This window comes from Vidua macroura, chromosome 24 (genome assembly GCF_024509145.1).
Source record: "Vidua macroura isolate BioBank_ID:100142 chromosome 24, ASM2450914v1, whole genome shotgun sequence".
Taxonomy (NCBI): Eukaryota; Metazoa; Chordata; class Aves; order Passeriformes; family Viduidae; genus Vidua; species Vidua macroura.
In genome coordinates this window covers 2,085,023-2,101,217 of record NC_071594.1, presented here as the reverse complement: position 1 = coordinate 2,101,217, position 16,195 = coordinate 2,085,023, and the positions used below count along the sequence as shown (strand labels likewise).

Sequence of the window (16,195 nt, the reverse complement as noted above, 5' to 3'; positions counted from 1 at the left end):
ACTGAGCTGCAGCAAATGGGGGCATTCTGCTCACAGGGCACAAATGGAACAGGCTTGGAGAAAGCCCATCTAATAAAAGGTTAATTAATGGCAGTCAACTGAACCATGAAGAAGGAATGTCTGCACTCTCATTCCAGCTAAGGGAAATCAGCTTTCCTTCCTGCAGCTTGTGCCTCTAACACTTGGGGAATTGGGTTTCTAAGCCAGACAGTGCTGTGCCACACTAATCCCCTGAACAGAACAAATACTGCAGATGTCACAGCAGAGAGAAGATACAGAGAAGGCAACGTGCAAAAGTACACATTTGTGGTGATGAAGTGTTTTCATTAGCAGGTAGCAAGGTTAGCAGGAAAGACAAGTAAGATGCTTGATGGGATGCACAGACCCTCCAGGGCTTCCTGCTTACCTTAAATCTCCATCTTATCCACCCCTGAGCCACTTTGCCCTCCCTTCAAGGCACCTGTTTTTTATCCCTAGGTCATCCCTTGATCTCCCTTCTCTGCCCATCTTCAGATCTTTCTAGCAAGTGCTTTTTTTTTCCTCCATCAGAACTACCTAAGTAAAACACCTGTGTCTGAGTGTTTTTCATCACAGCCCCATGGGAGGCCTTTAGATGTGACAGAAGCAGCAGAAACAGTCCTGCTGAATGTGGTCCTTCAGCTCTGTTGAAAGGAGTCCTCAGGGAATTGTTGCAGAAATGGATTTATTTGTGGAACACCATAATACACTGTTGTTCAAACATCCCTGCCCCTCAGGGGCAAAGTTCCAAAGGTAGTGTTCTCCCTGCCAGAGCCCCTCAAGTTTGGGATGTGCTGCAGACCAGCTGTTGGAAGGTGATGAGCTAGCTTAGTTTCCTCTCCAGATGGTGATATTTGGTGATTTGTACTGTGGGGTCTCTTGGTGTAAATGGAAGTACAAACAGATATGGTGCATTTTACATCTATGGTTAAAGCTCCCTGTCTAAACCTGATCTTCCTTTTGTACAAGGAAAGGGATACAGTGACTTCTATCACATGTAGGTCAAACCCGGGGAAGGAAAGGACAGGAACCTCCTGGAAACTGGAGATGCTCCTGCTGGCTGGGGACCCGCCGGGGCTCCCAGAAGCTGAGCCTGCCTGATCTGGAGCCGCATCTGTGTGACTCCGGGCCCACCCTGTCCCTGCAAGGGTGGGACTATCAGAGCTCAGCTCAGCGCTGGTGCTGACTCAGAGCTCGGCTTGGTGCCGGCGCTGGCCCAGCACAGCCCCTGAGCCCAGGGTGGGATGGAGAGCAGCCTGTGCTGCCAGGCTCGGAGGTGGTGCTTTGTCCTGTGCCCTTGGCAGGGACAGCCCCCGGGGTGTGGGTCCTGCCCCTCTGCATCCCCCCAGGGGGGCTCCAGCAGGGACAGCTCAGAAGGGAGGATCTTTCCCTTTGACAGCGCCTGCACAAATGCTTTACAAAAGCTCTGTCCACTTGCTTTTTTTCATCCATTTTTAAGTGAGGAGAAGAATTTGGTTTGTCTTAAACTGGCCCTGAGCACTTTGTACAAATTTTTGATCCACTGTAACCGTGAGCAGCAGCGTGGAGAGCTGACAGCTTCCTCCTCATCCCATCTCCTGGGGAAGGTGTTCCTCTGCGGTGACATGGAGCTGATTCCATGAGCATTCCTGCGGTGGCAGCGTGCAGTGGGGTAAACTGAGGGCCTTGCTGCCCGAATCCCTGGCTGCCGGCTCTGGAACTCGGTGTTACTTCTCCAGCCGCGGCAGCTAACAGGGGACGCTTTTCTGAGTTTTAGTGGAAATTTGAAGCCGGTAAGTGAAGTTTTACAAGAAATGACACCCTGAGCATTGTGTGCACGTCGCAAAAGTTGCAATTGTTTGTTTCATTGTCGGATGTGACAGCACCCGCGTTGGCTCCGCTCTGGACCGGTGGCTCGAAGTACCGAGGGTGACTCTGTGCCTTCAGGGCCCGCGGAAGCCCCGGCTCCGGCGGTGTGGGGGTCCCTGCCGGGGGTCCCTCGGGCCCGGGGGCGGTGCCGGGGCGGGGGGCCGGGCCGGGGGCGGGAGCGGGGCCGCCCCCCCGCGCACGTGCGCTACGTGCGGCGCCTGCTGCGGCGGGGCCGCCCCTCCCCCGCCCGGCACCGCCCCCCAGCCCCGCTCCCGGGGCCGGGACCGCCCAGCGTGGGACCCCCGGCGGGGAGAGCCCCGGTAACCGCCGGGGCGCGGGGGGAGGCAGCTCGCCGCGCTCCCTCGGGAACAGGAACGCTGCTTGCCCCGCGCTGCCCGGGGCCGGCGGGCAGGACAATGGCCCGGCTCCCCCCGAACAAAGGGGCCGGGCCGGGGCCGCGGGGGCTCCGCGGCCGGGGCAGACAATGCGGCCGCGCGGAGGCGGACGGCCCCGCCCCGCGCGTGACGGGACCCGCGCTCAGCCAATGGCGGCACGCGGAGAGGCTCTTTAAAAAAAGAAGCGCCGGCAGCGGCCCGCTGTCAGCTGTGCGGATCCCTCCGCGCATGTAAACACAGCGCCGGCGGCCCCGCGCGGGGGGGGGGGCGGGACGGGGCGGCCGGGCCGCGGGGGCCGCGGCGGGCGGGGAGCGCGGCCCGGGGCCCTCCCCGAACCAGCGGTGCTGGGGGGAGCGGCCGCAGCGCGCCCGGGGCGAGGGGCCGCGCACAAAGGCGGCGGGAGCGGGGGGCGCGAGGCTGCGGGGCGGGGGGGGGGGGGGCCACCGGGAGGGACCCCCAGCGGCCGCGGTGCGCGGCGCTCTCTGAGTCTCGCTCTCCGCCGGGGCCCGGGGAGCGGGCGTGGGGTCGGCGCCGCGCGGGCCAGGCCGTGCTCCAGAGGAGCCGCCGCTGCCTCTTCCCCCCGCCCCCAACGGGCCCTCCCCGGTGCGGCCCCGGCGCCCCCGCACAAAGGCGCGGGCGGGGCGGGGCAGCCGCGCCCCCTCCCCTGCCCGGGCCGGGCGGACTCTTTTCCCAGCCCCGGCCCCCCCGCGGACGCGCACGGAGCGCGGCGGCTCCGGAGATTGTTCGGAGCGCGGAGCGGAGCGGCCGCCCCGGCCGGGCCATGGCCGAGTTCCTGCCCCCGCCCGAGTGCCCCGTCTTCGAGCCCAGCTGGGAGGAGTTCGCCGACCCCTTCGCTTTCATCCACAAGATCCGGCCCATCGCCGAGCAGACCGGCATCTGCAAGGTGCGGCCGCCGCCGGTGAGTGCCCGCATGGCGCCGCCGGGAGCGGCCTTTGTGTGGGGCCCGGCCCGGCTCCCCCCGGCCCGCGGCCGCGCAGGTGACCCCGGGCAGGCGGGGCCGCCCCGCCGCCCCTCAGAAGTTTCACTGGGCTGGGGCTGAGGGGACCGACGGAAGCGACCGCTTCCCCCGCGAAGTGGCTCCTGAGTGTCGGAGCTCCCGGTGGGGGAGTCGCCAGAGCGGCCGTGAAGGGAGCGGGGGCGGGGGGGGGCAGCTGCCCCGGCCGGGCCCGGCCTCTCCCCGGCTCCCGGGGTTGGCCGGGGCCTCGCGCCCGGAGCGGCCCCGCCGAGCCCCGGAGGAGGTCCCGGGGTGCTGCCCTCCATGTTGGCATTGTGGCGGTGTGGGGCCGGGGGGAGCCCGCTTCCCGCCGCCCCCGGCCCCGCCGCGGCCTCCCCGACCTCGGCGCACTTTTAGCGCAGGGAACTGTTTCTCAAGTTAGTCAAGACTAAACTCCGCAGCCGTGAGTTTGGCTGGTGGCTGTGCGAGCTGAAGCCCAGACAGACATGGCCACCATTTTAGAATGCAATCCACAGTGGGAAGAAGTAGCAAACCTTCATCTTCATCATCATCATCATCTCGACCGATGGTGTAGTAAGCTCAAAATTAGGGTATGAATTCTGATTTCCCCTTGTTGGTCGACTCAATTTACTAAGAAATGCTGTGACGATCATAGAGCCACAGTTTTGTGTAGTCAGAATTGTTAGTTTGTTTAAAGGTATGAACACCCACACTGGTGAGGAGAGGGGCTCCTGGAAGTAAAAATCTAATTAAACAATGTGTGGATCATCTTTATTTTGGGCGAATTGCTCTTCCCCTAAGTGGAGCATGGTGCGAGTCTTGGGGTGGTGCAGCCAGGTAAGGCAGTTAACATGACGGCAACAACTAGAATGTTAAACAGGCACCGAGCTTACATCTCCTCCAGCAAGGGCAGAAGCTGACTGAACAGTTTGTAGACTGAAGTTTTGCGAGGCAGACTTTGACTTCAAAGAAATAATGTTCAGAAACACACTCCTCACTTTCGTGTTTTGGTTGTTGTTGGGATTCCTGTTGTGTCCATCCTTTTCCTTCTGAATTAAAATAGTAGTAACTTGCTGAGTTGATGTCTGAGGTGGCACAAATGTTTGTAGCAGAGTGAATAATGTGAATCTTGCTGGAGAGGAAGGAAGGTGTTCCAGCTCTCTGGAGGAATAATCCCCAACTGCTGTGTGAAGACCACTTTTGAATTTGTGTCCTGGTAGAATGTGCCAGGGCTTCTTTTCATGCAGGGCAGCCAGATGCTCAGAGTTAAGGGGGCAAGATGGTTTTTGTTACAGGATCACCATTGAAGTTCTGTAGTGCTTTTTAGTAGATGTTTTGAGGTTTTAAGTTGCCAACAGTGTTTCAGCAACTGTGACCAGGATTGCTTTTTTTGTTTGGTCGGATTTCTTGGGGGGGTTGTTTATTTGTTTTTTCAGGTGTTTTTGAGGGGGATATCTTATTGTTTTAGAAACATCTCCTCTAAAAAAAAAAATCCCATCATTCTTGGCTGCTTGTCTAGCCAAAACCTTATCAGAAAGCTGCTTATAGGATGTTATCTGCTGGAGATCATAAATCAACAGCCCTCCAAAGGACTGAATTACTTACTGCAACTGCATTTTCAGCTGCTCTCCTCTTCCTGAAGGGGCAGGTATTACACCAGGTGTTGTGCCTGCCTGGCCGTGTGATCAGCTCTTTGAGCGTATTTAGAAGCAGGATGAAAATAGTTGGAGCTGCTGGGGGCTGAGCACGGGTAGTTCTGTGGTGCCTGGCTTCGGGAGAGCTGAGCTCCCATGGCTTTATCTTCCCTGGATAATGCCTGGGATGACTTGTGAAGTGCGTGGTTGGTTCAGCAGCCTGGAGCATAGAGGGAGCTCTTCCAAAGCGACCAGAAAACCCTTTAAGTTGACGTAGTTCCTGGCCTTCCCCCTGCGATCAGGAGCCGCAGTGAATATTCAGTTATTGTTCTTTTTGGTGTAATCGAGGGGTCTGTAATACCGTGAGCTAAAGACTGTACTACCCTTTGCACAGCAGTGTGTGTGTTCCAGCTGGATGCCTTCTTTGGCGATGGCTGAGGTTTGGAATCTTCCTGCATCCAAGGGAATCTCTTGCCGGCATGTGCAGTCTGGTTACGTGCCGGGAAGCAGGTAGGCAGCACCATGAACTGTCAGGATCTGTGCCGAGAGAGGAATTGAAAATTTGATGGCTGGGCTGGCGTTATTTTAGCTTAAACTCTGCTGTATAGTTATCAGCAGATGAATTTGTGTTTCTGTATATGAACAGCAGTATGGAATAATGTTGTGTGAGACTGCTGGTGCCCAGCTGTAGCTTCCCCACTTGCTTATGAACAAGTCCTTGCTCCAGAGCTGGCTTTGATGCTCCAGCACTGGAGCATGCACAGGAGAGCTGCCTGGGCTTTGAAGGACCAGCAGCAGGGCTTTCTCTGGTCCCTTTCTGCTGGCATTGGCTGGGAACCAGGTGGGCCCAGACAAAACCACACCTGAAGTGGCTTCTTGTGTAGCAGCTTTGGAGGACAGTGCCCTGTGAGGAGATACCAAGGTAGCTGATGTGCAGAAGACGTCTGGGTGGAAGACAGAGGATTCTGGGTGATCACTGCATGGTCACAAGATGAAAGAACATCCAGGAATGTAACAGGAGGTGCAATTTCTGCATGGCAGTTTCCAGTTGAGCACTCAAAAGGAGTTTTCTTCCCCTTCATTCCAGTTCAGTTTGTTCCAGCCATCACCAATGACTGAGTTTTGCTCTTATTTGGGGATTCTAAGGTGCTGCAGTGACTGGTGGAGAGTGCAGCAATAACCAGCTGACTGGCACTGTTCTCTGTGGCTTTTTGTCAGCAGTGTGGAGCATGAGTAGAGAGTCCCGTTGGCAGCAGAGTGCTCGGATGGTGGTTGTTCCTGGTAATTATTGAGCTGCATAAAGTAGAGATTTAAATTTGAATCTGTTGCGGATCTGGGGGGGAAGGGGCAGCTGGATGCAGGGAAGTGGGTGGGGTACAACTTGCTTGCAGTCCATCATGTGCCATTTTGTAGTTAGAATTTTCTTCTATGAACCAAAAACATCTTTTATTAGCATTTCTTCCTTTACACAGTATCTGGTAGTTTGGAATAAACTAAGTTTACTCCAAAACCTGGCATGTCAAGTGGTGAACTTATATTCTAGAAGCTTGTGATAGCTCTGCAAATCAGTGGGAGCATATAGGGTGGAATGAAGAATTGCTTGAGAATGAAGTTGTTCTTCAAGCTGAGTAGTTAATAGTAATTATTGGAAGCAAACAGTCTACCAAATGTGAGACTTAGCTTCAAGAGTTAACGGTAACATGTGGAGCAGGAGTGAAATCAAATGCTCCAGGCCTTTCTTGAAGATGGACTCTTCCTTCACTTTATTGCATCGTTGCTTTGCTGCTGTGAAGAAATAATAAATAATGATTACTTAAGCCTTACTTACCATATAAATGCATTTCAAAATACACAGTATTGTACAATGTACTAGAAACAGAACTTTCCCAAGGCCAAGCATGAAAATTGAGAACATCCAGGCTAAATTTCATTACTTTAAATACCATGAGTATGGAGAAGTACTGTTAAGGCTTCCAAGTAACTTAAATGAAGCACTTAAAGATTAGAAAAGCTGTACTAGGAGAGCTGGAATTTTGAAGGAATTGACACTGGAGTTATCAAAATTATTGACTGTCCATTTTCAGCAAATCCTGGAATACTGGTGAACTTGAGAACAGGGAATATTAATTTCCTTAATGGTTTAAGTTCTTTGTGGGTGCAAGAGTTGACCCCCCTCTAGCTCCAGAGTGGAAGAATGTCTGGAATAGTCCCGGGTAGGAACTTGGAAGGTGATAGTGTGGAATACAATTGTATGGACACTGATGTGGTCAAATTACTTTTATTTTTTTCCATGGTTCCATGTATTTGGTTAAGTCAGTTGTGTTGTCGTTGACTGAGATCTAGAGATTAATTGTATTCGGTATTCTAATTACAGAAATTACTGCTGTGCAATATTAATACACCAAATCACAAATTATTTCAACTATTAATGATTGTTTGTAATGAAGGATCCCTTTCTAATGATGTCTCGTAACCTGAAGCCAAGGGTATGTAATTTTCCTTACAAGTCTAGAAGAGCAAAAGCTGTGATTTTGAATGGAGTTATGGTGGTGGCTTGTTGCTTTAGAGGGATCCCTCTAAAGGGCAGTTGCCCAATAAACAATGGATATTATGAAACAGTAATCACTTAAGTAGGACTCAATGAGAAGGTTTACCTTTGGAACAAAGGAGCATAGAGCATCTTAGAGGAGGAAGGAGTGTAGAAAAATAACCGTGGATCCCTGTGGAAAGCAGTGTAATGTTGGAATGGGAGCTCTGGATAAGCCAGTGCATGCAGCTCTGGAGTTTCTCAGTGAGAAATGGGGGGATTTTACCTCTGTGGCAGCACGAGAGTAGAAAATTTTGCATTCAGGATCTTGCACTCATTGGAGGATTTAAAAAAGTTTTGACAACTGGAGAGGACACAGAGAAGCATCAGAAAAGTTTGGCACATGAAATAATGAATTTTGAAATATTCAACCTTAGCAGAGCCTGAGTGGTGAAACCTAAAGGCGCAGGGCTTGGGAGAAATAGACCTGCTCCTCCAGGGACATATTTTGAGGAGCAACATTGATTTAAATGCTGTTTAGACCTCTTAAACTCTGTTTAGGCTTCTCATTCAGCTGGTTGCTTGATTTATTTTCATTTTTATGTGAAAAAGAAAACACAAAACAAATACCAGTTCAGTTTTGGAGCAGCTCATCTGAGGGTTGTGGCAATCTAGTCCTGGAGCCGTAAAACAAGCCACCATTAAAACAGGAATTAATGCAGAGAATTGTGATACTTTGTCTGAAACAGGAAGTTGATGGTGATGATCCTTCAGATTTGATAATACACAGAGGCTCAGTCAGTTGATTTTATCAAAAAGAAAACACAGAGATAACTCAATTACAACACCTAAATGAGCTTCAGTGGGAGAAACCAGAGGTGCTGCCACGTCTGTCAGTCCTGGCGAGCCGAGCCTGAGCCCCTGGTCTGGCTGAGCAGGGGCCAGGCTCAGGTGAGTCAAGAACCAAGGCATTTCTGACTGAGAGAGGATCAGCTGGAAGGGGAAAGTGGAGGATGAAAAGTGGTGGATCTGCTGCTTTCGGGAATTTTGGGATCAAGAATGAATGAGGTTTTGGGAGGGGAAGAGATATTTTAGTGAAGTTCCTGTTCCCCTGCTGTCAATTCATGTGAAGAAAAACAGATCCGCTACCAAAGGTCGTTAGGAAATGTTGGCTTTAAATGAAGAACTTGTCATATTCATCACTGGGGTCATGTTGTGGAATCAGGTGAATTCAGAGTAGGTTTTACTGATCTCTAATTAGCAAGAAAATATGCAAAAGAATAATTATTTTTAGTTTATTATTTATTTTACTAATGGCAGTGGCCATGCACAGGGTCACCATGGGTGGTTTCTGTTCTTCAGAAACACTGAAACATTGGGGTGGGCTTAAAAGACAATGAGAATTTCCTCTCCTTGCCTCAGTTTCTTTCAGTGAGGGATTTTCAACACACACTCTTCAGGTCATTGAAAATTTAAGATGAAACAATTTAGTCCAGAGCTTTCCATATGGGGCAGGAGTAACATAGATAGAATTTCTGTCGTTTTTTGTTTAACTTAAGATGGCTTATAGCTGAAAATGGAGTTTAAAACTAAACATGGCTCCCTTGCCCAGCAATGAAACAAAAGCTGCCAGTGGATGGAAGCAATCCATGCCATGTATCCATTAGGACGTGCTTCCTCTCAATCCCAAATGACTGGCTTCTGTCTGAGATGCACTGGGGGAGAGTGCTGTGTCCATGTCCAGGAGACCAGGCTGAGTGATTTTAGAAGTCAGGAAGAACTTATGGAGTCTTCCAGCCTGCTGCCCTTCAGAGTGTCTGAGTGAAAGTTCTTCCTGGGAGCAGGTGCTTTACCTGGGATGGTGAATGTGAGCAGCTGGAAAGGGAGGATGTTGTGGAGAGCCAGGGCAGTGGGTGATGGGAGCCGCAGGGAATCCCTGGGCAGCTGCTCGTGGTTGAGGCTGATGGAGTTGTCCGTAGCTGTTCTGCATGGATGTGAAATTCAGGTCTTTTCCTAGTTTGAGTTACAGTGGGAGTGAAATCGAGGTTTGAAAGCTGCCAGTTACAGCTCTGAAGAGGGTATGGACTCATTGCAAGGGCTGTGATGGGACAGCCCAAGGAACAGAGTGTGCCATCCGTGCCCGTCGCACACACTCCAGGAACGTCCTGGGGATCAGAGCAAAGGTGTGTCCATGGGTACACATGGGTCCTGTGCCTTGAGGGGGGGTGGCAGCAGCTCTTGGGGTCTGGTGCCCTCACACACCCACAGCTGGGTCTGGCCCCAGCCCTGATGAATCCTCTGTTTCAGGGTCTTGGTCAGTGCTCTGAAGTGAATCGAGGTCTGGGATTTGCTGATCCCAACACCCCATCCATCCCCAGCTGTAGCTGCTGGTACACTGGTGGTGTATCTATTCCTTGCATGCAGGTGCCTCCCTGGAGAGGAGCCTGGCATCTCCTGTGCATCAGCCTGGCTGCCTGTTGTGTTTAGAGGTTCAAACCCTGTATGTATTTTCTGTCCTTTCTGCCTTTGAGTCCCAAGGAGCAGCTCGCCCTGATGCTTGAGAATCATCTCCAGCTTACCTGAGCCTTTTATTTCTCTCCAGGTGTGGAGCTGGCACAGAAACACTGAGATCTAGAGGGGTGATTCCCACTGTACACTCATTTTCATGGGCTGTAGTTCTCAGATGGGAAGGATCTGTGGTTGGGTCTGTTCTCCCTTGCTAGTCTGCAATACATAAGAGAGCCCATTTTTGTTTCAAATAAGAAATACTCCACCAGACTCCTTTTTGGAGAGTTCTGCAGATAAGGTGGGTTAGTGCACCCAGGGTCCCTTACTGGCAAGGAGGAATTCAGAGGGTTTGATGAAAAAGTCTGCACCATTCAAAATGACCAAGAAAGGACTGTTCATCACAAACTGGGTTAGCTGATGATTGGAGTTTCCAACTAATGTTAGCCTTTAACAGGGTCACAGAGGGATTAGTTCCCGTTAGACAGGAGCTTTGTGGCTGACCCACTGCCGGGTGATAATGGGTTTGTGTGGATTCTGCCATCTGAGCTCCAAGTGTGTTTTTAATGTAGTCATAAAACCAGGAGACTGAAAGGGACCTCCTGAGTCACTGAGTGTGCTCCCTTCCGCTCAGAGGCAGCAATCATGGAACACCTTTGCCAAGGCAAGATCATAGATGTGGGAACAAAGAATGTAGGTCAGGCTCACAGGGTGGGCATTCCAGGAAGGGGGGAATTGCTGCAGTTTACTGAATGAATGTGTTTCTCTGGCAAGAATTGCTAAGATATTCCTTTGGATCTTACTATGAGCTGCTGTCTAGCAAAATAATGAAAGAGCTGTCTTTTTTTTTTGTGTCTGACATGGGAGAGACTGCAAGTAAAATGCTACTTGCAGTTTTCAAAAGATGTTGAAAAAATATAAGAGACTTCAGAAAAAAAGCCCAAGGAAAAAAACCCTTTTATTTGCAGGACTGGAAAGCTGGTTCTGTAAAGAGAAGGAAAAAGATATTTGTTTATTGAAAAATGTCTTGAAACATTTCTTCTGGGAAGGATTCGGGAATAGCTGCTTTGGCAGCTAGCAGACAAGGGATTTGGTTATAAAGGACGTGAGGATAAGGAAAGGAGAAAAGCTGAAGCCAACTAACTTGTAGAACAGCTTAGCAGGGACGGTGCTAATTTCTTGTTCACTTGAATTCATAGGGGTGGTTAAATTTTAATTAGTGAGTTTGGGTGAGGTGCAGGTTTGCCAGCTGAAATGCTGTGCTCTGAAGCCTGACATCCCTGGAACAGCTCAGTTGGGAGCTGGAATATGGAAATCACAGAAATAATTCTGCTGACCATTTGTAGTTCACATTACTGCTTGAAATATTAATGTGATCCTTAGAGCGTGCCTTCTGATGGCTGGATTTGTCCCTCAAGTTTATAGAAGAGTTTGGAATTTTGAAGTCAATCTCATTTTTGCCTGGATTTGATGACAGGTTTATAACAATTGCAGGCTAAGATGGGCACAGGATTTTGTTTGTCACTTGTAGGCTTATAAAAGTCAGGGATTGACAAGAGAATACAATTGAGTAATTTCAGATGTAGAGTCCTGGTGGAGTAAGAACTCCTGATTTTTTTTAGGAAATGGATGTTTTCTTGCTCTCTCTATATACTTAACCTTAATGCTCAGCATGGCTGTTGGAAGACACTTCAAACTGAACTTGTTACACTTTTTTTATTCATTTTGTTAAACAGGAAAATTCAGACTAGTTCCTTTGAGGAGGTGGATGGAGGGGGCAAGTCTTACTGATTGCCAGGCATGAGCTTTAGGGAAGAGGGCCTGGAGAGTTGGGGGTGGGGATTGGTCTCTTCCCCAGCAAAGCTGCTCATGTGGCTCAGCAGCTTGGCAAGTGAATCCTGCACAATAAAGCTCCCTCTCGTGGTGCTGCTGCCTTTCCAAGTGCACAAAGGCATTTCTGTCTCACAGAAATGTCTTTTCATGGGCCTGCAAGTGAGCATCACATTTGGCTTGCTATCTTGTGCTTCAAAATGTGTCCAAGATTTTTGTTGAGTAAATAATACACTTACTAAAGAAGGGTTGAAAGTATCTTGTTTAGGACTTGAGGAACTTACCATACTGTGGAATAGAGAAAGATAAATATTAGCCTTATTGGTTATATCAACTTTGAGTAGTTTGGATGCTCCAAAATAAACTTGTTGTGACTTTAAATGACTCGGTGACAGTCAGGATGGACTGTCTGCTATACCTGCTGTTATTTCTCCAGATGGTGAATGGCTGTGGGTCTGCAGCAGTGTCATCTGCTACACTTTGTGTTCAGTGGGATGTGCTGTAGTGCGTTTGTAAAGCCGGGAGTGGTTTTATAATAATCTGATGTGATGTTTTATGTATGGCATTCTTTCCCTCAGCTCTACCTGCACTACTTGGCCTTACCTCAAGTCCTCGGGGCAGTTTTGAGCACCACAATATAAAAAAGACATTAAGCCACTGGTGAGCATCCTAAGGAGGGCCATGAGAATGGTGAAGGGTCTGCAGGGGAAGCCTCATGAGGGGCAGCTGAGGTCACTTGGTTTGTTCAGCCTAGAGGAGACTGAGGGGAGACCTCACTGGGGTCTTCAACGTCCTCGTGAGGGGCAGCAGAGGGACAGGTACTGATCTGTTCCCTCTCATGACGAGTGACAGGACTCAAGGGAGTGGCTGGAGCTGAGCTGGGAGACATTTAGGTTGGATGTTAGGAAAAGGTTCTTCCCCCAGAGGGTGCTGGGGCACTGAGCAGGCTCCCCAGGAAACGGGCACAGTTCCGAGCCTGTCTGAGTGTTTGGACAATGCTCCCAGACACTGGGTGGGATTGTTGGGGTGTCTGTGCAGGGTCAGGAATTGGATGTGATGATGCTGATGGCCTTGGTGGTCCCTTGCAACTCAGCATATTCTATGGTACCTGCTTAAAAACCTCATAAGCTAGAGTCAATCCAGTGTTGCCTCTCATTAAGCCAATTTACCATCACCCAGCAGAAGCTCTTGCAATTACTTTCTCCTTGCTAAAAATGAAACACTTTTAAGTCTGTTAAATGTCCAATTCTGGCTGATGAACCCATCTGCCTGATAGGCTGAAAAGTCACCTTCTAAAAGTGCTGTTGAATAAATGGAGTTCCCAAAGCTTGTCTTTGAGAAACAGCTGACGTGCCATCAGGGCGTCTTGGTGTGTGCGTTGGTCATTCAGTCATTGGTAAACTTCAAAACTGCGGGTGCAGGAAATGCCTGTTGTGGCAGCTTGTGTTGTCTGGAGTCATGTTGCTCTTCCAACACAGTAGGTGACTGGTGCTTTGCCAGAGCCAGTGTCTTTGGCCAAACAGGAAAGACTGTCCCCAAACATGCATCAGTCAGTAATAAATTGACACATGGAGATCATGGAAATAATAAACTAATTCTGGAGCAGGATGTTTCGGGTGCCAGGCTGTGAATGAGATGTTTCTGTAAGATCATACACATAAACTTCCTCATTTGCTTCCATAAGCAGAGGGGACTAGCCTGCTCTGTGCTGTCTGACATGGATTGGGTCTGTGTGTGCCCTAGGCACCCTTGGAACTGGATTTCTTTAGTCTGAGCATGAGCCAGAGCCTGTAGGAGCAGGTAGATCCTGTTCTCCTGTTGTGCCTAGTGGCATGCAGGCTTTCCTCTGGGCTCTGCCCAGAGCAGCAGCCTGTGCTAGCAGACATGTGGCCCGACCAGAAGTCTCCTGTGCTGTGCCCTCCCTTCCTTGGCTTCCCTGACATGTTGCCAGTGCAGTAACTGCAGGTGATGGCCCTGAAGTGCAGCCTAGACTGGTGACAGTTTCAGAGGTGGTATCATTGCCTACGTGAGCTGAATTCTTGCCCCTGTTCATCTTATTCCTGGTTCTTGTCCCCTGCAGAGCCTTGTTAGAGGGTCTGGTTTGGGGTAATGCACAGTCCACCTGGGGACAGCCTTGGCATACTGCTTAGCAAAGCCAGAGGCAGCACAGCCCTCTTGGTTTCATTTATTCTCAGCCTAAGCAAAGCTCCCTACAGTTCTCCCCTGGGCAGTTTAATTCAGTCCCCAGTGCCTCAAGGGTCCTGTGTGTTATTGCCACTGTGTCTCCTCCTGGTCTCAATGCCTGTCTCCTGTCTCCCTGTCTTTGGTACCGAGCAGACTCCAGAGTTGTGACTCATGATGTAACCAGTTGGTTCAGCTTGAGAGTCAGATCTGTCCTATTGAAGTACAATACTTCAAATCTTTCCCAGTTGTACTTCTCATCTTACAGCTTGAGGGCCCTAAAGGACTCATCAGACAACAGGATATTAGAAAAGAATGTCAGTTCTCTTCCTCAGACTTGGTGGTTTCATTGGATTTGGTTTTCTGGCATAGAGAATAGGCAGTCAAAGAAGAGTTAGTATTAGTGTTATCGAGTTTCTCAAGAACATGTCTTTGGGCACCAGGCAGTCTTGTGCTTAAAAGCAGGAAAATGTGAAAATGTTGTTAAAAGCAGGAGAAATGTGTCCCACTGATCAAGGATTGAGTATTTTCTGGATAGTTTATCATCCTGACCCCCTACCATTGTCTAATTTCCAATTCAAATGTTAATTTCAATTGGCGTTTTCAAGTTGTGATGTGCTGCAAGTGCCTTGCAGGATCAGAAAACTTCTATTTTGAGGTCTGTATGAATCAATGCAAGCTTGGTAAAATGTATGGATTGGTGGCCCCCTTTGCTCTTCAGCTTCTCCACACTCTTGGTGAATCTTGCTCCTTGTTTGTTTGTCAGATAATTGCTTTGGAAATCATGATTAGTTTTAACTCCAGTTTTCATGTTCTCTGTGAATCTACAATAAAAAATACTGTGTTTATGATGCTGGTCTTACTTCAGTTGCCTCAGTCACCTGATGCTGAAGAATGCTGAAGAAAGGTTTTAGTTTTCCTGAAGCAAAGCTCTGTCTTACTCCACTGTCAGTAGCTCACTTGTGCATTATCTTCATTCTGTAATTAGTGATAATAAGATAACTTTATATGTAATAAATTCCTGTCAAGTTTAAATCAAATCTGATTTGGTTTTGTGGAGTTGTGTATTGCCAAACCAAGCATGTGCAGTAGATGTGAGAGATCTAAAAGATAAAACAGCTTTATAGTTGTGTTTATAAATAACACTTTAGTTGCAGGTACTTTATCAAAGTAATAATAATCTTTTCTTAAATTGGTCATATTCCAGCTCTTCCTGAATGTTTGCAGCCAAGGAAATTGTCAAGCATTGGCACAGATTGCCCAGGGCAGCGGTGGAAGTGTTCAAAAAATGTGTGGATATGGCACCTGGGGACATGGGTTAGTGGTGATCGTGGTGGTGGGTTAAAAGTTGGACTCAATGATCTTAAAGGGCTTTTCCAGCCTTAATGATTCCATGATTGTGTGGAGGCTTAGAATGCAGGACAGGTCTTCAGTTCCAAAATGCAATTGATTTTGTGGTTCCCTTTTCTGGTTTTAAGGCACAGTGAAGTGTTCTAAGGGGTAGACAATGGCACTCACTGAGCGTATCTCACCATTGCTGCTCTCCAGACTTGTTCCCGGTGAGGGGATTTGGGTGTCAGCGCAGCCCTGCCTCCCTGACAGGTCGGGCTGTGACCACCGAGCCCCCTCCACACCAACTTCCATCTTCTGGTGGGGCTGAGGAGGCTCTGGAGGCCACAGGGGCCTCTTCCTGCTTCAGGCTCCCCTGGCTGTCTTTGACTGTCGCAGAAACTTCTTTCCTTTTCCTGATCTTTTGATGGAACCTTTCTGTTTTCCAGGACTGGCAGCCTCCATTCGCGTGCGATGTTGACAAGCTTCACTTCACACCGAGGATCCAGAGGCTCAATGAATTGGAGGTAAACCGGAAAGCTGAGCAGTACTTCTGCTCCCAAATGTGTCTATGTGTTTTTGGGAGGTGATGTTTGCCAGAGTTGGCCATGAGCTGACAGCACTTTGGACCACAAACAGCAATTTTTAATTAGCATGGAAATTCATCTGTTTCAGAACCTGATTAGAAACATTCCAGGCATAAAAGTAATGTTAATGCTCATTAAAGGAACATAATTTAGACCTTTTCCACACAGGTGCTTCTAAGTAGTTAAGCTGTCCAGGACTACAGATCTGCATCTGTATTTTGTACTCATACAGCATCTTTCAAAAGGAAAAGAGATGAAACACTTGGAGTGCTTTAAAAATAGCCAGCCTTTTGGAAGAAACAATTGCAAAATCTGGATTCAGTTTGTGGAAATTTGCTATTCGCAAGCACTTTCATTCACTGCTT

At 49.2% G+C, this 16,195-nt stretch overlaps 1 protein-coding gene across 2 annotated transcripts in view; it reads left to right on the top strand.

Moving 5' to 3' along the window:
* Positions 1-2,687: 2,687 nt before the first annotated feature.
* KDM5B (lysine demethylase 5B) overlaps positions 2,688-16,195 on the top strand; it is a 56,011-nt gene continuing 42,503 nt past the window's right edge. The window contains exons 1-2 of one of the 2 annotated variants that reach the window (XM_053998136.1): positions 2,688-3,180; positions 15,693-15,770. In XM_053998136.1, the coding sequence (XP_053854111.1) occupies positions 3,043-3,180; positions 15,693-15,770 (216 nt within the window). In that variant the 5' untranslated portion in view covers positions 2,688-3,042. The remainder of the gene's footprint in view (positions 3,181-15,692; positions 15,771-16,195) is intronic. The other variant, XM_053998135.1, reaches the window with a different exon arrangement.